This window comes from Nanorana parkeri, unplaced genomic scaffold, assembly GCF_000935625.1.
Source record: "Nanorana parkeri isolate BGI_ZX_2015 unplaced genomic scaffold, ASM93562v1 scaffold961, whole genome shotgun sequence".
NCBI lineage: Eukaryota > Metazoa > Chordata > Amphibia > Anura > Dicroglossidae > Nanorana > Nanorana parkeri.
This window is the reverse complement of record NW_017307229.1, coordinates 231,599-255,512: the sequence shown is the minus strand read 5'-3', so window position 1 is coordinate 255,512 and position 23,914 is coordinate 231,599. Positions and strand designations below refer to the sequence as shown.

Below are 23,914 nucleotides of genomic sequence, written 5' to 3'. Positions count from 1 at the left end.
TTTTACTTGATAAAGGGGTCTTCACCCCAAAAGATTTTATTACATCCCCCCACTTGCCTTCAGGGTGTTCCAACTCTCTGTTATATTGTTGCTGGTATTGTGTTACGTTTTATGTATAAACCTGATGTATCCACTTTTTGGCCAAATTTTGGACTTACCCCCTCTGGTATATTAGATAGTATTGCATGTCTTAGCAGGCTGGTGGGTGAAATATCAAGTACACATCTATTTGTACTGGGTATGCTTTTTCTGTATCTTGAATTATAATAAATGCAAGTATTTGAAAACTAGCTGATTGATTCATTAATTATGTCATTTTTGGGGTATTGTGAGGAATCCCCTATTATAGTTTCAGCACCCATTAATTTATCTTATTTACGGATGTTCATTATCCTTGTCATTATACTAATTGGAGTTTTGCGGGGTCCTATGAACCCTGACAATTTCTATGTGTTAAGGGGCCTCATCGCCACCTGCATGAAAATGTCAGTAAGCATTGGGATCCAGACCTGAGGTTGCATACGCTCGGGGAGGGGGTACAATATATATTTTATACGTATATTATGCCTCCTGCCCTGTTTTTATATTCATCAACTTGTAACAATAGATTCAGTTTTTACATCTTGCCTGTATGATTTCTCCTTTTGCAGCCTCAGTGAGTAAAATACTTTAACATATTTAGCTTCCAAGGCTTCTAATCTATGCCCAAGTTGTGTAGTTTCAGTTTTGAGCTTATCAGTCTCCACCCTATGGATATACTGCCCTCAAAATCAATCTTAGTTGGTATAAGTTTTAATGTCCCAGCCATGTTTCAGGTCATTTAAATCTGAGGTGGCTAAACGAGAGCTCTAGGGACTGAGTTTTGATTGCAGAGCTGCAGGCGCTTGCCTTATGCTGTGGACTCAGGTTGATGTCAGCGTAGAAGGAGCAGGTGCAGAGGCCAAGTGTTTAGAGCCATCTTGGAAACAGCCTGGGATTCTGAATGCCTCTCTGCATAAAAGGCATCCTGTGTGGACTTCTGGATTGTGCTGGGGTTTGTGCTATGGTCTCCTCTTTCCAGACATCATGTGTGGAGGTGTACCACTGTCACTTTACCTTGCTTGTGCTGGTGCAATATGGGTGTCATTGGGAGCCTTGGTAAGCTGTGTCCTTACCCACTGCGTCCTAAGTTTACTTGAGCTATAAAATGATCAGACGTGCCAATCACCGAGCATTCACCAAATCCTCCTTTCTTTAAAATATATTATTTTCATAATTACCTCCTATAGAATGTATTTTTTCTTTTTAGTCCACAAAATGAAATGTTTTTCATACCTTGCACTAATGATAGGCACATAGCCTGAAACCTCTGTACATAAGCTGGAATAAATGGCTGTGTAATGCTCAGCATATCAACTGTAAAATCTGGATTCACAGTTGGCAATAATGGCATGAGGAAACTACATGGGAATAATCACCATCCTAAAGTGAACATTAAACTTTAATTTTTTTGGATTTGTTATGGAATTTGTAGATGTAAATACTTTGTTTTAAAGGAAACCTATAATGGCTGTAGATCAGTTTTATTTATGTACTTTTTTAAATGTTTGGGCCTACGTAACACATACTTGGATTTAGATTCGTCATTTTGGAGGGCATTATGTGCATTATACAGTTGCCATGCATCTTTTTAACCTTATTTTCAATAAAAAAACAAAAAATTGTCTGATATATTTTAGTGCACTAATCCATGAATCGATCTTTACTCTTTCATGCCCAGTGTCATTTCTCCAGTTAGCCATTCCCATGAATGTTACTGTGACAGAAATCAGAGCAAATTAATAAAATTGTTGCTCACATAGAGGCATAACACTATCACTGGGCCGTAAGCAGTTTCCAGATGAGCTTCACACAGTTTCCTCTGTGGTGCTTAATTGTCTTTGTGATTACAGTTGTGAAAAATGCTTAATTAAAAATTTGAAGGTGATTACTGAACATTCTTTTAGACATCCTTTTAGACAAGGAATTTCTTCAGGAAGGAAGGCTGTAACACTTTGTATTTACAGTGCAGCTAGGTTCTCTGTGGTCTTGCAACTGCACTTTTAATCAGTGTTTTTAAATATGTTAATGGATTTGCCATTGATAAATGGAATAGTAATTAAATAGAGTTAGCAGATATTACTGTGCCTTTTTGTGTGCCATTTGTCTAAGCAGAAGTTTATAAGCATATATTCTGATTTCTAGTTCATGTTTACACATCCTTCCATGTAGCACTCATATTTAGTGGGCACATGCAGGTTGACTCAATCACAATATTAGGGCAATGTCACTCCATCAATTTTGTAGCAGATATTTGTAGCAGCAGCAGCAAATCTTTCAGAGTTTATCAAGGGCTGTTTGCAACAAACTAATAACCACTGATAGAGGTAGGCTACATTACATTTGTCTGTTTCAGGGCTTTTCAGTGCCCCTTTATTGGTCCACAAGACACCACAAACATTTTCCCTCAAAGGAGAAAATTCAGTACGAAAACAACTCGCCTAATAGACTTCTAGTTAGCCATCTCTTTCTCTGAATAGCCTTTTTCCATCTAAGGGGGAAACCCAGCAAGAATGGTGGCCATGGAGTCCATTCCCACTCTACCTAGCCAAGTCCCAGAGAGGAAACCAGAAAGAATCTACTTTCTGCCTGTCCTTCATTCTCTGGAGCAGTTTAACACAAATTCCACAGTTTTGGCTGTAGCTATACATTCCATCCATGACCATCTCCTGAGTCATCGGCGCTTTTTTTAAATCGCAATAGTCACAGAGCTGTGTTTGAAAATGACTAAACTAAGCTCTGGAAGATGCTAGGAAGCAGTCAGACCGAAGGATATATTTCTTCTGCTGACACCTTCACAAAGGTACTTGTATGAGTCCTATCGGCCTGAATGCATTATTAGTGGAATGTAGTAGATATGTATTAAAGTGTATATATAGCCAAAATATTTTTTAGTTTGTTTAAATTGGGAAAGGATTAGAATTCTTGCCAAGTTTGTATTGCTGTCAGTATCTCAGCTGGTAAGATTCACCCTCTCTATTTATGCTAGTGACCATAGTCATCAGGAAAGAAAGTGAAGGGAAATCCAACATTTTATAGCTGTCACCAGAATGAGAGTTGAGGAAATCTTCTAGTTTGGATATATGTTCTGTTTACAGCTGTCTAAAGGGGGAATTCCCCTCACTTTGTAGAGATTTCTTCTCACTTCCTGTTGCACCTCGAGGACAGAAAGTAATACATGAAAAATAAACATGTAGGGTTTAAAATCTTTCCTACTCTTTCCAAAACATAAAAAATACTTGGCCATATATGCACTTTATATGTGTCTTCTCACACATATAAAGTGGATGGTCTTATTCAGTGAGCAGTAGAAAGTGCAATGGTGAAGTCAGTTCTGTAACATGTAACAACCAATATCATAGTGTTAACTGTATTCAACTAAACATATCCATTCTGAGTGGTTCCTACTGCACTGTGCAAATCGTCATTATAGTTTGCAGTTTTATTTATAAATCTTATATAGGTGGGATAACTAATACAATGAATGGTTAGCACAGTACTGCTGTTCCAGTAATAAAATGAAGCATGTTCAGTCTTTGGTCTAAGTTTTCTGAAATGTTAATCTTCAGGTTTGATATACCTGGAGACATGGTAAACTTTGATGTAGTGCACATTTTGTCTGCTTTGACTTTAGCTTTGGCAAATGTGTTTGTCGTTTATACTTCAATGTATGCTCTGATGTGACAGAGCAACCTATTTATCTTGATTTTTTCCCCCAATGACTCTGTATTCCACAAACTGCAACAGGTAACGTGTTCAAGGTTAATCAGGTTATGAAGAACATTTTGATTTTTTAATACATAAATTAAACTGCAGTGGTTAACCTTTCACTGTATGCACATTTTAGCTAGAATTCCCTTCTACTAGATGCAATGATATAAATGTTAAAATAAGCATATTGTTAGTATGGAACTGTTTTTATCATGTTGGAGGTGAACAGTGTATATAATTTGAACATTTTGTAAGGGAATATAACGATTTTATTTGGTACACTTAATAAAAACCCTGCTCTGTTTTTTTTAATTAAAAGCTCACTAGTAGGCAAAATTAAAAAATGATATATATTTTAATTAAATATTAGTTATTTCTAAAACTAATATTGCACCTAACAATTACAGCATTAAATAGAGGTACACTTCCATCCATCTACGGGCTGCAGTGGCCTATCTAACTGGAAACCATTTGTTTCTGATTTAAAGCCTTTGGCTTGCATGAGATCATTATGTCATAGTTCACATGGTGATCACAAGATTGGGAAACCCTTTGAATAAGTCCCCCTCATTAGTGGAAACTAGGGCTGCACCGATACTAGTATCGATATCGTTGCCGATACCTGAGTATTTGGACGAGTACTAATACTGGCCCAAATGCTCCAATGCCTAGCTGGATACTTCCTGTATCAAGAAGGCAGGCAGCGTGTAATGACGGGCAGGCTTCCTGATTGGTCGGGAAGCTGGCCAATCAGGAAGCCGGGCGCCGTGTAATGACACAGCGCCCGGCATTCTTAATTGTCCGGGAAGCTGGCTTCATGATCCCTCGTCATCTCACGACGAGGGAGCATAGAGCTGGCCTCCCGGCCAATCAGAAAGCAGGGCGTCGCGTCATTACACGGCACCCGGCTTCCTGATTGGCTGGCCAGATGGCTCCAGCTAGGTACGGGAGGAAGGCTGCATTCTGGCTGGAGAGGCCCCGGGGGCGACAGGCTGGACATACCAAGGTAAGAGGGGACAGACTTTCTTGTTAATCGGGAAGCCAGGTGGCGAGTCTTTACACGCTGCCCGGCTTCCCGGCTAATCAGGAAGCCAGGTGGCGAGTGATTATACGCTTCCTGAATGGGACTTCCGTTACTCGATAATTGATATCGGCAAGTACTGAAAAAAAATTATAGGTACTCGTACTCGGTAGCAAAATACCGGTATCAGTGCATCCCTAGTGGAAACCAAAGCTCTTGGTGACAGTCAGGTTTCACAACTAGCAGCCAAACATACTGTCATTTTGTAGCTGTCAAAGGGGTGACATTTAGTAACATATTCTAAACATGGAGAATCGTGCTCAGCAATGTTTAAATACAGATTGCTAATGGGAAGGGGCTATTCTTTAGGTATTTAAAGCTGAAATGTAACCATCAATAAAATGCAGTGCATTGGGTTAATGCTTTTCCCCCTGGCTTCAGTTTCTGTTTAAAATGTGTGTGACTGCAGGCACACAGCTAGTGGAGAGATTTAAGAAAACATGTCGCACCCAATCAGTACCATCTTCTACATAATATGTAAATGTATGGTAGCTGTTAATGAGAGAGGGGCTGCAATGTACTAGGTCACTGGGACTTCTGTATACAATGGCCATAGACATTCCCCCACTGCCATGCTGTCTATGGGGTAAACTGCAAGTGATTTCAAATACAAAGCCTTGAAATTCACCGGTAATAAATGCATCTCAGAACACAACTGGACATCAGGAATATTAATATAACTTTATTAGAGTAGTTGTGGCTCAGCTTCAAAGCAGAATATCACACACATGACAATAATTGTTTCCAAGAACATAATCCCACATTTCTGTCATAGCCATACTAAGCTGCAATTTGCTCTCCCACTTAGCATGTGGTGTCACTGTACAGGTATACATATCAAGATTTTTTTTTTGCTTTATCTGCAAATGTATTGAGCCCCCTATAATATGTATATGAAATATGGCAAAACTTTAATACTGGTTGTAAAATCCCTATAAAACATTTTTGTTAATAGAGTATTTGAATGTATTGTATCATATTTGTGTATCACTTGGCTGTAGATCCTCAAGGCATCTCTGAATTGGTGCTGACACTGTCCTTCCTTCTGGAGGGTGGCTACTTTTGTTCCTCATGGTCCCTGTCTGTGTTGTAAAGTAGCCACCGCTCGAAGCTCACTCCCGTGATGGACTACAATCTCAATGCAAATTAGTAAACTAAACCTATAACGTGAGATTGTAGTAGATCACGGGAATGATCTTGGAGCGGTGGCTGCTTTACAACACAGACAGGGACCATGAGGAACAAAAGTAGCCACCCTCCAGAAGGCAGGGCAGTGTCGGCACCAATTCAGAGATGATTTGAGGATCTACAGCTGAGTGATACACAAATAAGCGACATTATTGTTAATAGTTAAGGTACTTGAATGTATTTTTAAGGTTTAACTACTGAGTTTAGTGTCATTTTGAAACTACAAATATGAAAGAAAAAAAATTACACACCAGTTGACCAACCCAGTTTTTATCCTTAGTCTTAAAACTGTACCTTGACTGCTACCATACATATTAAAGTCTGATGGTAAAACATCTGTACAATATCCTTTAAATCTAGCAAAGCTAAAGGACGACTACAAGGACAAAACCTAGACACTCAATTAAATTTTTATTCAATGTTTCTATTTCTGCAGGCCCTTACACTACAGTTGTTGCTGGATTGTATAATTATACTGTATAGTGTGTAGTCATGACCACCAAAATCTAGAAGAATTAGATGTGACTTAGAAGTCAATTCCAGCATCGATATACATATTAATGTACTGTATATCTAAACCAGATCACTAAAAATGTTATATTAGTTGAAATATGTTAATGTAATTTCAAAAGTTGTGTTCAGTCTTTTTAAATCTGCTGCTTTCATTAAAATAATACCTAGTGATACTGCCTTGAACGCCCTTGTTCAGGCACTTCCTGTTATGGGATGGCAACTGTTTCTTTCATTGTCAGCGTGACATACATGCCTCTCATTAAGACTAAAGTAGGGTATACATGGGTAGATTTTTGCACAAACGTTTGTACAAAAAATACTATCCGAACATTTGATTCTGGCATTAGAAACTTGCCGATTGTCGTTCAAAATTTAATTTAATTTTCACTTTTATTTAACATTCTATTTTGGAATGAATAGCGTTTCCAACGAAAACCACATTCACTGTTAGAAATTAGTTTGACTGAGAGAAATTTTCCAACATGTTTCTTCTAACATTTTCTGGGAACATTGTCGTTTTTGCCTGTCCATTGCACTATACTAATAGATATTCGAACTAGCGTTCCCAAAATGACTACTTTCATATGAAGTTTGAACCATGCATACCCTACCTAAAAGTGGCTTTGCTGATATGCTGCACATTTCACTGGCATCACTTATCAGCCAGCCAGTCTAGAGCAATGATGTGCAGCTGACGTTGTAGTGAGTGCATGTAGACAGAAAGTGACTGAAAGAGGGTAAAAGACATCAGCAGTGATGAGATGCAAAAAAAGATTAAAAAAACATGTGAAAACAGTATTTTGTTTAAAAAAAAAAAAAATCACAATTTTTTATGATAAACAGTATTTTAGCAAACTAAATGTCACCTAGTTAAGGCTTAGCTCTGCTTTAAGATCAGTAAATCTTGTAATATCTTTTCATCTCTATGCAAGGCAATTAGAATACTGTAAACTAGTGACATAGATCAAGTTGTAATGTTATTGTACTTTTTTTGGCTTGATTATACCCTGTCATGTGACCATCCCTTCCTCGCTCCACAACTCACCGCACCACACTGCACCACATTGCACTGTGAGATCGGCGGGTGGGGCAAGCAGACAGCCTGTGAAGCTACCTGTAGACATGACAGCCAGCAATTCGCATGCTTTGTCTGTGGCCAAAGATTGGCACTGTTGCGACCACATGTTATCAAAAGTAAAAATAACTCAAAAAACAAATGTTTAATTCAAATAAAACTTAAACATACATCACATGGCAGTACTTATTTTGGAGTGAAATAACTGCTTCTTTGTTCAAATAAAAAAGGAAAGCAAGGGTTGTAGAGGAGATTTTGTCATCTTTCCTGCTGGAGCCACCCCGCAAGCTGCTAAAAATTGTCACATGGGGTGGCTAGTAAAATAATTTGTCCATCGCCTTTAATGGAGCCATCCCACAAGACGCTGGATATAGTCAGTCACTTGGGGGAGCTTCTAGAGGAGAAAACAGTTTCCTCACAGGGATAACCTTGGCATGCCCACTAAGAGTGGCAATGCAGGAGGCAGAGGACCGGATACCAAATCATTGCCACTCAGGAAAAGGTAGACCAGGGAAATGCCAGCATCAGACAGTTATTTACTAGCTTTGCATATAATAGGCTAGAAAAGGTAAAGTAGTATTAAACTCTCAAACTTTTTTTTCAATAATCAAACAAATATACATTGCCTAGTAAAATATTAACATTTTTGCCCAAGCACTTAGTCATCATGCTTCCAACCAGCTGGCTACAGCTCTCTTAGCTCAGCTTCCCTGAACTTCCTGTCCAGTACAATATTGCAAGGGACACAGGAGTCTCTAGCAACTATCTATCTACTACCTTGGAGAAGATAGAAGGGAAGAAGGATGAGAGGGGAATAGGGAGCAGGGGAGTAGTTTGCCGTGCTGTGTCCTTTGCGGAGACACACACAGCTTACTAGCACACACAAAGGTGGCTCCAAAAGAGCCACTCCAAAAGAGCATATTAGGTCCAGTGCTCAGGAGACCAGCTGATTTTGCAGGATGCTGAAACTTTCAAACATCAATGAGCAGCATCCATCATAAGTGATTTAATAGCTTAAAAACCTTTTTAATGTCACTTGAAGCATACAGGTAGACATAGTAGATTTATATGCAATGACAAAAACATTGTGAGGTTTACTGACACTTTAACTGGTTAGTTATTTGTTAGTATTGTATGAGAGCCAACACACAACTGCAATACAAAAATTCCTGCTCTCGCTTCCTGTTCTGCAATAAAAGCTTCATATTCATGTAACTGTAAAACGTTCTTGGAATTTTCTGAATGGTCATAATCAATTAAATGTTGGCCCCAAGTTTTCCATGGATGTCTGCCAAGGACAAAACAAAAAAGGAGAGGGCTGATGTAGAATGAACAATAGAATTAATTCCCATGTATTCAAGAATTAACACCCTTATCTATTAACTATCAGGAGTTTCTTGAAAGGATTGGAGACATGTATTAGTGAAGTAGGAAATCCCTTTAATACATCATTAATGATGTTTGATGAGTCTCCCAAATGGCACATTTGCCTTAACCAACATTATATACACATTTCCTCTCTAAAACAGTCTGTGACAGGCATCCCTAATTTGATGCACACAGTGGCAACAAAACGGGCTCAGAGCTATAAAACCTCACAGCACAATCACAGCTAAAACCAGCAGCTGCCACAAGCCTGGTATAAGAATCTGTCTTAAATCCTCAGTTGCTTTTCCCCACACTGTAATGCAGAACAGAGAATGTCATTTTTTCTAACGCCTCCAATGGGAGCTGTCCCCTCAGCTTAGTGCTGAAGTCTCTGAGCACTCACATGGATTTGCTGCTGCTTCACGTGAAGCTACTGCAGACTTACTTAAGTCACATAAACTACATTCTCTATGTACAATATGTACAAGAAATGCTTAAGGATTATTTTTCTTTTAGGTTCAGCATTTATCTTTGATTTTCACTTACGTCGTCTGTTTTACAGAAGAACAAATAGTTTGGGCTTTGCACCAAAGAAAAAACAGAAATGAAAAATGTTTAGCTTTACCTATAAAAAACAAGGTCCTATTTTAAACTTGCTTACATGTATTTTGTATTTATATGTTAACTGATGAAAATGCATTAGCCAATTGCGTTAATGTGGAGCCAGATGACTTTTTATATTCCAGCACATTAAAGCACGTCAGGACAAAATAAAAATATATAGTACAATACACCATTTGCCTGCAAGAGTCAACTATTTTTTTTCTTCTGTAGTGATACCACTTGCCTTTTTGTGGACTGAAATTGCAAGACTAAGGTGTTAGTCCTGCCCAGCTGTCTTTTAAACTACTGAATCCCACTCATTCTCATGATACCCAGAGCGTGTGATAAGAGAAATTAATTGTTAGGGTTTATATACTCTTTAAAGTGATATTAAAGTCAAAAGGTTTGTAAGCTATTTCAAATGCTGAATAAATCACTTACAATGGATGCTGCTTCTTGATGTTTAAAAGTTTTAGTTTCCTGCATAATCAGCTGGTCCCCTGAGAACTGGCCCTAATATCCTGTTTTAGGGTGGCTCCTTCCCCTTGCAGGGTCTTATAATACCATCCTTGTTTGTGTCTCCACAAAGACACAGCAAGGCAAGTCACTCCCCTGCTTGCCCATCCTTCTTCCTCTTTTTTCCAAGCTAGTAGATTGATATCTGCTGGAGAATGTGCTGTGCCTTAACCAGATAAGCAGATGGTTTTATGTTTGCCCCCATGTTTAGATCATTGGGAGCTAGTGGAAGACTTGCTGTGTCTGTGGCTGTTACAAATATTTCCACCTATCATATACTGAGGAGGAGGAGGAGGAAAGGCAAGACATACAGTATGTTTGAATGTGTTTCTTCCATGTGATGATTTTACCTCAGTTTCTCAGGCTGGGAGGGTTGCTAATATGTATATTAGAGGATCTTGCATAGCTGAATTCCATGAGCATCCAAGAGCTAGTTTCTGGGTTTTTTTTACCGTGCTTCCAGCTTGTGGGCATGTGTAATTCTGTGTACTGTAGGTTTTTGCCATTTCACAGGTGCACACAGGTATGAAGCATATTTGCAATCTATTCACGCAACACAATGTCCTCTTTTATTTTATACAAAATAACTGAGAAGTAAATTGTATTTCAGGGCACTAAAATTGATTTAAGTGCATTTTATGCTGAATATATAGATTTGATAAACAGCAAATATCATGCAACATAAAACAATGCAACTACCATCTTGTTATTGTACAGGGCCTCTGTTTTCAGAAATATATAGTTCATTTCGGCAGGATTTTAGGTAATTTTCTAGCAACAAAGACAGATTTTAACGTGTGAAAAATGTAAGAACGTGCTCTGGAGCCGAAGTGGTAAAAGAACACAAAAGTATTGTTTGCATTTAAAACCTGTAAGGATAGTTCAAAACATGATTTCCTTTTTAATTTTTAAGTTCACACCTATATTTTTTCCACATTTCCAAAAAGGAAATAATATATTGAATAATATTACCACTAGGGTAGAAGAAAAAGTATTCTGTCGTTATTAGCTGTTTGTTTACAGCTATCAGCACAGAATACATTTTGTACTAGTAGTCCTTTAAAGGTCAGGTACACATGTTGCTCAAAGCCCCCTCCTTGTCCTTTTCAGCAGCCTTGTGTCTTTATAGTACTTACCCCCGAACAGACAATCACCAGGTCCTGATGCTGTAGCTTACCATTGAAAGCTACAGGTGTTGTGCATCAGTTCCTGGAGCTACTATATTGTGGATGTTTGACATTATACCATGGACTTCTGTAGCAATGAGCACAGCATTAAGACAAGCGTACAGGTTGTTTGTTGGTAAGTAATCCAAAACAGTGCTGTTGATAATTTACGTGCAATAATATAATATAGTTAAATAAAAAAATGGCAGAGCCGAATCATTCAGAAGGCAACCTAGGCTGGGGGCTAGGGTCCTGGTGGATGTCCAGGGGGCCTTGATACAACCTTCATGCTCCTGCAGCTTACCAGGGGAATGGCACAGTTTGTTGAAGCTGTGCATCTGTCTGTCACTTCACAAGGGAAGATGCACTTGTAGTGAGTTGGTTTAGAATGGCACAGGCCATTCTATTACAGGCATTGGTTGTGCCTATGTCCCTTATCAGTGTCAATGGAAGGGTTGGGAGAGGACAGAGCTGCTACTTTGCCCAGGGGCTAAATCTGCCTTAATCCATCTCTGGACCCTGCCTTGTTACACAATATTGCATTTCCTTTGTAAACTGTGTTTTGAATTTGCAATATTTACAGAGTCGATCGGGAGATTTCTTTCTCTGTACCTTTGAAATATTGTGGAATTTTTAACAGAGATCTTTGTGAAGTCCATAACTAGGGAGGAAGACTGCTGGCATTACATATCTTATAACCAAAACCAGGAAGCACTTCTATGGCTTCTTGCCAATTTGATATTTTCTTATTTATGAGAATAAATCCTTAGCATGACGTTGGTGGGAGCAATCATGTTTAACCTGCTTGAAAAAAATGGCATCTGGGTTAGCTTCCTGGGGGCAACGCAGTTTCTGCCCCATTATTATATGAAGCTGAGTGTGTTATGCTGAGAGCAAAACCATGTTGCTATTGATGTTTATAACATTACCTTCAAACATGATTTTTGATAAAGTCAATAAATTATGTTTGCTCCAAAAATTCAGCATTCAGATTAAAAATTTATCTTTACACCAAAAATGCAACAGATTCTTTTGTCTCGGTATTGACCAATGTAACATAAGGCCCAGAGATTTTCACCAGATGTATTGAATGGAAGTAAAAGCTAAAGAGAAAAGAAGCATTTTACAGATTATTTGTAAAGATCTTCATATACAGTACGTGGAACATCAGTACAATAATCTGGAACATTTTAAATTGTCTGCCCTCTTTGTCAAAACTCTTTATGCATTAAAAAATGAAATACATTAACATTCTACTTCAGTAAATGTCAATAAAATGAGCTTGTTTCTAAAATTCGAATTGGCAAACACATTAAAGGTAACTAGATCTCTCTTTACTTCCTGGAACTCTGGCACATGTGATTAGAACATGTGAACATGCACATCATCTCGGGAAGGGAAATGTCTTTCCCTGAGATCTCCTGAGATTACAGATAAGATTTCCCAGCAATGCTCTGCTGATATAATCTTCCCAGGATGCAATGCTTGGGCATGATTGCATAATTTGTGCCAAAGTGGATCAGGAAGGGGGAAAAAAATTGTAGTAAAATAAAAATATCTTTGTATAGCTAATATGTAAGATGATTTCATATCAGCATGCAGAGCTGAATGCTCAAGTGATTTTTAGGCAAAGGGGTAAAACTTCCATCCACAACACTGGTCCCTAGTAGTGTACTAACTATGTTAACAGCTCCCCTGCTGCCTGCCCTTAATATAGAAATACCTTTTGGTTAGGATCAATTACACTATTGTCCCAATTGACATTACCAGGTATGACCGAGAGAATGCTGCGGAGATCCATCAAAATTTTGCTATAGGCGTCATAAAATGTTTATAGATGTTATGTATGATATGTTTATAATGTATATAGCTATAGAGGAACTCACAGATCTTGCAGAGAGGATAAGACAAGACATCAGCATTTTATTGTCACCTTCTCAATGGAGCTCAAAAAGATGGACTGAGCTCCATCGAAACTTTGATAATAAAATGTTGCTGTCTTGACTTATCTCAAGTCCTGTGAGTGCCGCTATATCTACTTTGGATTTGTATGGACATTTTTGTGGATGTGCACCTGGGAATTTACCTTGGAAATAGAGTGCAGTGGCTACCTCTGGGGCTAATATCTATATATATATATACACATACATTGATACATACTTTATATTAAGAGATTGAAAACATTTTGCTGAACCCATTGTAAACTAACCTACTTCCTTCTAGCTGTTGCTTGCAGTAGAAAAGACACTGCCAGTGAAAGGCAAATTTCATATTTCGGCTAGTATGTGGCAGCTTGAGAAAAAAAAGGCAATTACATCAGCTGAACTGAAAATTCTATAAATTCTCTAGGAACACATCAAGAACTAAAGGGTGTATTTGATCATCCAGCGTAGACATGCAAGCAATCATTTGCTACCCAGCTGAAATGTCCTTTTGATTGTTCAGTTTTAGAGCAGTTAAGTAAAGGTGAATAGCAAATATGCTGCTTAGTTATTAGCCAGGTAATACTGTTTGTGGCATGATATGTAAGCAGAAAAAAAGGAACCATGTTTTCACTGGGAAATAATCACTAACAAGCAGATTGACTTGCAACTTTATTTTAATAAAACATTATTTTCATGTATTTAAATGCTAAAGTCAGACTTAAAAGCATTTAAAAAGAACAATTGTTGTACAACACTGATCCTCACCCAAACATCTAAATTTGATGGCCTGTACTCATCCACATCTTGCTTTCTTGCTCTGTAGCTTCTTTTCTTGTTAGTTTCCATGGTTACTGAACAGTGGACGCAATATGACAACATCCTTCCTTAGTCTCTGGTTTCAGTTACCATGGAGATTAGGAAGGCCTCTGAAGTTGGGAGGAAACCAGCCATGGATGGAGAGTGACACAAAGGAATGAAGTCACCCTGTACACATAGGCTTACATGAAGGAAGGAAAGGAACTGATTAGAAATTCTGTTCATTTAATTCTGACTTCAGAAAAATTTCCTGTTTTTTTAAAGCTTTGCCTAAAATAAATGGGTTGGATTCCTTCATCCCAATGCTGTAGTTTCCGTCTAAAATCTTTTGATATTTGATGGTTTGTCCTTACACAGAGTAGCAGATGTAAATCTAGCTATTGTTCAGCATCAGTCACATGCATGTAGCCGTGGAGCACATTTGATCTGTACCTATATCATGTGGGTCATTTAGACCAATTTCATCCCAATGCCGTAGTTTCCATGTAAAATCTTTTGATATTTGATGGTTTGATGGTTTGTCCTTACACAGAGTAGCAGATGTAAATCTAGCTATTGTTCAGCATCAGTCACATGCATGTAGCCGTGGAGCACATTTGATCTGTACCTATATCATGTGGGTCATTTAGACCAATTCTACTGCATTTATCGCAGTTCACATGTTATTACTTTTATTATTCACTTTTGTTTAAAATGTACAAATATTTCCCCAGCAGATAAGCATGCAATCATGTAATATATATGGCTTATTAGAATAAACAGAAACAGGAAAAAATACAGTACCTATAGCAAATTGGAATTTATGTTGCACTGGTTAGGCTTTAAGCCAGCCATACACTATGCAAATATCAGCTGTTTCTTGATGAACCACTGTCGGCACCCCGGAGATCAAATTTAGGTGCAATGGGGGGAATCTGTCAATTTGGTCAAATGATCAGCATCTCCTAAACTACCGTATCCCTGATATCTAGTGCATATCAGGGATTTATTATTCTAGTTTATGTTTCATTCTTAAATGCCTTCATAAGGCGAATTGTCTCAAAATCGTCCCAATCTCTAAACTGTCTCTAAACTGTTGCATGCTTGTAGGGAACCTCTTGGATGACCACTGAACAGCCCTGCAGTGCTTAGCTGATTTGAGGGTATGAAGCTGAGTTATCTCTATGATACTTTAAGAAGTGCTTAGGAACACTTCTAGAATGTGCAACAGTTTGGAGGGTTTTTAATGTCACAAATAATAGATTAAATTACTACGCATTTGAGAAATTATGCGAATTGTCGGAAAACATGGGCAGCGAGTGGCAAATATGAATATGTCGCAAGAACACCTAAAAAAGGAGCATAACAGAGATAAAGCTTTGCGATTACTCAGCATAACATTTTGGTCTTTGCGACAAAAGAATTTGTCGCAAACACGATCATAAATTCCTCCCAATGCAGTGCCCTGTAAAGTGGTTTATACTGTTTTAGGCCCTAGAATGCTTGTAAATGGAGGAGCTCATATAGATTGTTTAGACATAACACAGCTTCTCAACAATGCCATGGATGCCAGCCTGGTTCTGGTCCTTTTCATTATACCTTAGTTCACATGAAATATCTTCTCACTCAAGCTTGTACCATGCAGCCAGTTCTGTTGTATCTTGTCAAACACTTGTAGTATTACACATTGCTGCAATTGTGATATGCATTGGATGTGTTATATTACTGGATTAGTCAAAAAGAAATCTAAAACAGATATTCTCATTTAGTTAAAAGAGTTGGTAGATATAGAAGACTGTTTTTAATCCAGTTATGTATTCATTTAGAAAAATGTAAACATATTTTTAAATAGTACCCCAATTTGGCTTGATACTAGCCTCCTGCTTTCAACTGTACATCAAAATTTACATTGGAAGAGTACAGAAGCAGCACTGTAAACTAGCCAGTCTTTACTGCAGAGTAGACGAAATCTGGAGCAGTTGCCCAGGGCAACCAATCAGCATCTGTCTTCAGTTTGTTTAGTTAAGATTTGAAAATTAAACAGAAAAGCTGATTGGTTGCCATGCACAGCTTCTCCAGATTGTGTTTGCTCTAGTTTTGATAAATTCCCCTCAATGTGGTTTATGAAAGTCCACAGCAACAGTACTTGTAGCTACTGACTTTTCCTTTTTGATAGCTGGGTGAAGTTCCATTTTAATGTCCACAGTTGGGACACAGCAGACTTGCATTGGAGAGCGGTGGTTGTAGAACAAAAGTCTGAGTCTGACTTTTGGCCTGTAAGGAGCAGTTTTACGCTCCATGTGCAGTGAAGTGATAGCTCTGTTCATCAGCTCTTTAAAGGTGGGCAGCTAGACAATATGGGGGCGATGTGATTTTCTAGAAGTAAATAGGCTGTTCACTTTGCAAGAGAATGTGTGCTTTGTAGAGGAAGTTTCGCTTAGCTTGGTGAATGTGGTGAAAATTCACTTTGCAAAGAATACCCAATCACGTGCAAGGACATTTTCTTTAAAACTGTATTTTTGCCTGCACATGATTGGATGAGGGAAGTCAGCAGAGCTTCATCACATACGCTATACTAAGGGCAAACTTCCCTGCAAAGTGCAAATTCCCTTGAAGACTGAACAGCCTATTTGGTTCTAGTAAACCAACCCCCTGGGTTTACTGGCAGATGGCAGCAGCACATCCTTTCACCACTTTTGCCTGAGCTCTTTGAAAAGCTGAGCTATAAAATAAAACGTCAGAAAAATTCAATGTGAAACCGTGTTTTGTTCCCCCCTGAATATTCACACATTACCAGGCGTGAATGTGATGTTTTCTGTTGGAGTTTCTAGGAAACTACATGAGTACAAACAATCTGCTTCATGAAGTTTAAATCTGTTATGTCATTAAAGGCTATGTATGGTCAAAAATTAAACATGAATATGTATTTTTATATTGAATTTTCATAAGGTCTATCCCACTGCTAATAACCTGATCAATCTAAAAATTTGTAATCTTACTTACTGATGATGCCCATAAGATGTACTTCCTCAATGCAGCGTCACAATTTCACTATGTGGATATGCACTTTCTTGTGTCACAACTCTCCCAGAGCCTGCCTTCTGAACTACAACTGAACAATGTAAAATGATCATTACTTGCTGGAAGCAATGTATGGTGGGATATGTAGTTTTGAGAAATTGAGTTTGCATCACATCAAACAGCAGGGAAAGAGATGCAAAGCACACTGGGAAGGCAGCACTCACTACATAAAAGGGATTTTTTTTTCAAGTAAGCTTTGGTTGCATTATCAAAAACAAATCTAGTATGTATTCCTATTACAATGCTGATGTTACAACAGGATGGTATATGCTGGGACTTTAGAAATTCTTGAATATGTCATATACATTTCTTTTATCTTTATTCAGGTGATCAGTTCAAGAAAGAGATTAGTGTGGAGGGCCAAAGCTACCTACTGCTGATCAGAGAAGAAGCAGGGGCCCCTGATGCAAAGGTAACTATGACTGTTACTGAGAGAGAGAGAGAGAGACGCCGGCTGTCAGATCCAGGCCGAGCGGCTCTCTCTCCTCACCGCTCGGCATGCTGCTGTGATAGCGGGTCCGTCCTCCGCCCCCCGCCGCCGACTGCAGCTTCACTTTTTATCGGATCCCCGCTGCATACAGATGGGGGACAGCAGCGGGATCCAGAGAAGACAGGACATCGCGATCACTGGCAGATCGCGATTGACCTAATGGGCAGCACTGGCTTACAGCAAGAAGAATCCTTATCACTCAGTGTATGGCTTAAAAGATTTCCTTTCCATTTTTGTTGCAGGCCACGATAAAAACCCAAATAAATAAAAAAAATAAAGTAAAAACTATTCTTAAAGTGAGCTAAACCCACAAATGCAACTGTTTCCCAAATGAGAGTTTAAAGTGCAACTTTTAGTTTTGGATAGAGTGGAGAGGGATTACAACACCTCTTAGGCTTTTATTGCTGTCTGTGTCGCCGTTAGGGAAGTTCACCCCTAATGCAGTGTTTTCATATACATTTTGCCTGCTAGAGCATGCACAGAGTATGCTACATTTAGGGCATGTGTCTGGTGATAACTGTCACAGTTGCCAGTGTGCTTTTGTCAGCTCTCAACCAATCTTTTAAATCCTCAAATGGCTGGTGTCATAGCTGAGCACATGAGCAAAACCAGGGCAACTGTGGATCTAAATAGATTTTTTTTTAAAGTAGATATAAACCAATTCATAAATCTCCTATAAGCTTTTACCTCATAATGTAATTTTAAGCATCTTCAATCTGCTTAAATCTGCAATTTTAATTAAAATAATACCTGAAGACCCTACAGTGAACGTTCTTGTTCAGGCACTTCATGTTATAGACAGCCAACCATCTGTCACTCTCTTCTTATTGGTTTATTGTGTTGCCACCCTGGTTTCCAGTGGAGACTATAATTGGCTGTGTCAACGCTAAGTCCTCGTTCATGCCTAAGTGTTTTGTAGCTCAAATCTCAGAGCTACAAAATGCTCAACACAAGGAATTCCATTTTCTTTCTATGGCCCTTGTTCACACCTGAGCATTTTGTCACCTGTCACTGCAAAAAGTACATGAGCTACTTTTCTGCAGATTTGTGTGTTTTTGTCTCCATAAATTTAATTGAAAACACTTGGAAACGCGCAACATTTTTGCACGTTTTTTGTGCGTGTTTGTTGGTTTAAAGTAGGGTTGCACAGATACCAAGTACAGTACTGAGTACAAGTACGAGTACATGTACCGATACTTTTGAGCTCCAAGACTAGACTAGAGAAAAATTAAAAAGTTAGGAGGCAGCTGTCATTAGTAAGGAGCACACGGAGCTCCTGGGATTTGTACATCTCTGTTTTAATGTATGATTTTGTTTTTATAAATATAAATAAAGGGATGCACAGATACCAGTTTTGCGAGTACGAGTACTGGTACTTGCCGAGTACTTACAAGTACGAGTACTGATACATTTTTGTTTATGGTCATGTGAGAGTTTTTCTAAAACAATACAGACTAATGATTTCAGGACAGTGGTGGAGTGCCACAGCTAGGTCCCAGCTGCAACCGCTGCAACCCTGGTAGTTCTCATTAAAATGCCAGGTATCTGCACATGTACTCGAAAAGTATCTGTGCATCCCTAGTTTAAAGTAATATTTCACAATCTGCTAGCTATAAAGTGTGTCTTAAAGGAGAACTGCTTTTCACTCACCTCATAGTTCTAGTCGACCTGTGACAATGAGACTGTCACAGGTCGCCTCAGTAGATCGGGAGGTGAGCAAACACATACCGGCGTTCGCTCACTTCTTGATCCTGTCACGGCTCTCTGCCGTGACAGGGGAAGGGCTGGATTCCCCCCTCCACGCTCCGATCCTCCAGCGCTGACTGGCGGAACGAACGGGGGAGGGGTCTGGTACAGCTGGCTCTGCCTCTAGATAGGCAGAGCCAGCTGTCACTCACGCAGCAGGACAGATTCAGACATAATTGGATCCGCTTCAGCTGTGGCGTCTCAGCTTAGCTTAGCTATACTGAGCTTAGGGTGACTGGAGGATGCTAGTTTGTGTCCTCCCGTTACCCTAAGGAGAACTATGGGGAAAAGCCCTAACCCCATAGTTCTCTTTTAACATACGCAGATCAAACATGCCCCAAAAAAGTGCAAAAGCACGTGATAATATGTGCGAAAACACTGCGAAAACAATGATGTGCAGCTGCAGCAACAATATTTATGCCTTTTTATGTGATATTCCACAAATGTTTTTAGCATGCATAAAATTCAAGGTTTTACCCCAAAGTGATGAGTACAGTGACAGTGGTATTCACCAATATCAGTGTGCTTGCATGTACACCAGGATGGATTAAGTTAGCATGATTTTGTCAGCATGGAAAAGTGACCGTTTTCCCTCTTGGCAATCTGGGTTCAACTTTAGTATAGATCAGGCTCAGAAAATGTCCTCATAATTCCCTAGAGAAGGTGAGGATGGTTTAAATGTGAACCAATAATACCCAGTGACAGATTGTGTATTGATTGAACCTCTTTACATTTTGACCTTTAGTTTTCTAACTGGGTGGATGGCGTCATCTTTGTGTTCAGCCTGGAAAATGAAGCAAGTTTTCAGGACATATTCCAGTACTATGCTCTCCTGGCGAACTATCGTAACGTGTCTGACATTGCTGTGGCACTGGTGGGGACTCAAGGTAAACCTTCTTTTACTTTATTGGACAGTTTTACATATTTGTTGTAGCATGGTATAAAACAGCATTTTAAATCACTTTACACTGTACTGATTGGTGATATACAGGATGATCTTCTAACAATAGAGGTTACAATACAGCATCCCCAAATCATTGTGAAGGACCAGTAGAAGATGTAAATATGTAGCCATTTAGCCAATAATATTTTAAACAGCACAATGTACCATAACATGATGAATATTTCTTAATGGAGTGTTATTTATCTAGATGGTTTTTATATTACATTCATTTCGTAAAAGGCAGGGCAGTTTTTGCAGGCATTTCCACTAATTGTATTGCTTCTAATTGTTTCATCATTTTATTACCTGTGTATTAACTCATTGCCATGCAAGTAATTCCTAACTTTCTGTATTAGTTGGCAAACTGTGTGTTTATATGCATGTTAGATAGAGACCTTAGATTGTAAGCTCCTCGAGGGCAGGGACTGATGTGAATGTACACATGTAAAGCACTGTGTAAATTGTTGGCACTATAAAAACACCTGCAATAAATAAATTAATAATAATAATAATGGGTACTTTAGGAGTTCATTTAAAAAATTTGGTAATATTCAACAAAACAAACAGTATGTTCTTGCATCTGTCAGTCAAAAAGTATATGTGCTTAAAGTTAATATAAAGGCAAAACTTTTTTTTTTTTACAGAGTGCCTTTAGACCAGGGGTCTCAAACCTCCGGCCCTCCAGATGTGGTGGAACTACAAATCCCATGAGGCATTGCAAGATTCTCACAGCCACAGACATGACTCCCGAAGAGAGATGTATCATGGGTTTTGTAGTTTCACCACAGATGGAGGGCCGGAGGTTTGAGACCCCTGCTTTAGACCATTGACAGAGAGACTTTAGACTTGGTAAAGGAAAAAAATGACTTTACAATAATTTAATGTGCGTAAAAGTTACATAGAACAAAACAATAGGAGGAATGACCCTGGCTTAGGTTCACCATACCCATTACAATGAATCTGGCAATACAAGCTTTAGACTTACCCAAACTATGTGCTATGAGGACCAATCTATCCAACCAATTGGTATCCATTCAGGCAGGCCATTGCACTACATAGTTTTTGATAGATTTAAAGGAGATTGTACAATCAGATTGTAACAATAAACCTACTTACTCTAGTAGAGCTTTCTCTAGTCACATTAAGAGGAAATTGGACGTGCAGATACAAAAGAATATTATTCTATTCCAAATATTAAATGTGCCCACCCGGAACATATTTTTGTCTGTTCCTATGAAGAAATAAAGACTGCAAGCCAGATGGCCCTGGTGGCTTAAAATAGACCTCTCCCCCTCCCTTAATAAACTTGACAGTACTAATGAATCTGTGCCACAAACCTGTGTAGCCATTTTTAGAAATAAATACAAGATCTGGCATGATTTGTTATTGTTGCATCTGGTTTATATTAACCCCTTCGTGACGGGAGACGTACACTGTACGTCCAGCCACAAAGGGACCAAATGACTTGTCACGTACACTGTACGTGACGAGTTATTTGCTGCTTTAGAGGGCTGTTAAACGCTGAGAATCAGCTTTTAACATTCATTAATGGCTGCCCTTACTACAGAGGCATTCATTAATGAAAGGGTTAACCTTTTTCAGACACCCGATACCTTAATATCGGGTGTCTGAGAGTCAAAGCAGAGGGACACACATGCTGGCTTTTGCCAGCATTCTGACAGCTCGTATAGATCGAGAGAGATATCTCTCTCAAGCTATACTGGCTTTTTTTTCTTTTTTCCTTTCATGAATAGTAGTCATTTACGAACAGCAACTAAAAACAAGCTCAGTCATGAAGGGGTTAAACAAAATATATATACAGTAAGTCCCCTACTTACGGACAAGTTCCGTTCCGAGAGCGTGTTCGTAAGTCCAACACAGTTAGCCTAGGTGCCCAGCTACATCGCTGCTGTTTTTATGCTTGCTTCTGGACATCCTGGGCTTGAAATATAGCTACTGTACTACTGTACTCTATACAATACTGTACAGTAAAGTACACAAATGCGCACACACACACACACACGACAATGTATGCCACACACGTGAACTAACTTACATGTTTGGACACGCATGTTTGTATCTTTGAAATAGTGGTAAGTATTAGAACGTCTGTCAGCTTTTTATTGCAGTGTTTCCCTACTGTGGAGATTTGCCATCCATATTTGTCCTAGAGACCATTGTCTACAGTATAAAAGCGGATGAGTGACAAAGGATTTTAGTGACAGCTGCCTAAAAGGGCATTTTCCTGGCTTTGGAGAGGTCTTCTCAAATTTCCGGTTGTGTTGCTGGAACAGGACATGAAGGTTTATTTCTCCAACAGGACCTAAAAGGAGTCACAACCATTCTCTGCTCTATTCAAAATGAACAGTAAAGGTTTTGGCATAACATATACTTCAAAAATAGTGAAAATAGTTAAAGATGAAAAAGATTTGACAAAATCCATTGCTGTTTCTCATAGGCTAAGCTGCTGGGTGCAGTCTTCTGGGCCAAATGAGGGAATACAATTCTCATTTGCGCTGGTATCTTAGGAAAGATGTTTATTACCTTCTGCTTTTGGGGATTCTGTTTAGTTCTGTGTCTGTAAACAAATGTATCACTGTATTTATTTTACCCCCTTTCACTAAAAATCCCATTGGCATGCAGCTGTGCATGCCAATGGGATGAAATCATTTTAAATGGAATAGTTAAATAAACATATTTTGCTTACATGTACAGTTTTTCCATTTCCTGGTCCTCTTGGGCATTAGTGACATAGAGATGCCTAAGAGATGGATCCTGGGATTGTTACATCACACTGCATTGCTGAGAAATCTGATCTGTAAACTGTAAAATCTCATGAGATCTCAGGAAAAGGCATTTTCCTCCCCTGAGATGATGTGCATGGCCACATGTCCCAGTCACATGTGCCAGAGTTCCAGGAAGTAAAGGGAGAAGGAATAATCTGTCCTTAGTAAAAATGGCCACTGTAAGAAGACTGGGGAGGAAAAGAAAAATGAAGTATGCAAAGACTAAAAACCCGGCAATTTATCTATAATTATGTGTTTGTAGATTGTCATTAGTAAACATTTCTAAAGGTGTATCTGTTGTTATTTTAAAGACATGGGTAAAGTTGCTCTTTAAGTCTTTATGTGTGAAGTGACCGTAGGAAGTTGACAGGAAGCAGGGTGGGAAATAACTGATATACATCTGAACTGGTACAACTCGTATGCTGTATCTCATGTCATTCCACTTATCTAAGTGTTACTCTTTGCAGATAAAATCAGTTCCAACAACCCCAGGGTGATTGAAGATGTGCGAGCCAGAGGTCTGTGCAATGACATGAAACGATGCATGTACTATGAGACATGTGCCACCTATGGGTTAAATGTGGATCGAGTCTTTACTGAAGGTAAGCAACTACAAATTCTTTAACTACAAATTCTTCATTACTCCAAGTAGAGGCAACAAAGGCCCTGCACATTTGGTAGTGTTACCAAAATGTACTTCAGGCCTGTTTAGTCTAGGACACTGAATGTATGCCTGTTGCAGTCTGCTTTCAGTACACACTCTTGACCTAGCTTAAAACGTGCCTAGTATATTAGATTAAAAAAGATAAGTTGAATTGACAAAGTAGAGAAAAACCTTTTCAAAATACT

At 38.8% G+C, this 23,914-nt stretch overlaps 1 protein-coding gene across 1 annotated transcript in view; it reads left to right on the top strand.

Annotated features, from left to right (window-relative positions):
- AGAP2 (ArfGAP with GTPase domain, ankyrin repeat and PH domain 2) overlaps positions 1 to 23,914 on the top strand; it is a 159,097-nt gene that overhangs the window by 89,583 nt on the left and 45,600 nt on the right. The window contains exons 4-6 of the mRNA XM_018566600.1: positions 17,427 to 17,512; positions 20,082 to 20,223; positions 23,533 to 23,667. Coding sequence (XP_018422102.1) covers positions 17,427 to 17,512; positions 20,082 to 20,223; positions 23,533 to 23,667 — 363 coding nt within the window. The remainder of the gene's footprint in view (positions 1 to 17,426; positions 17,513 to 20,081; positions 20,224 to 23,532; positions 23,668 to 23,914) is intronic.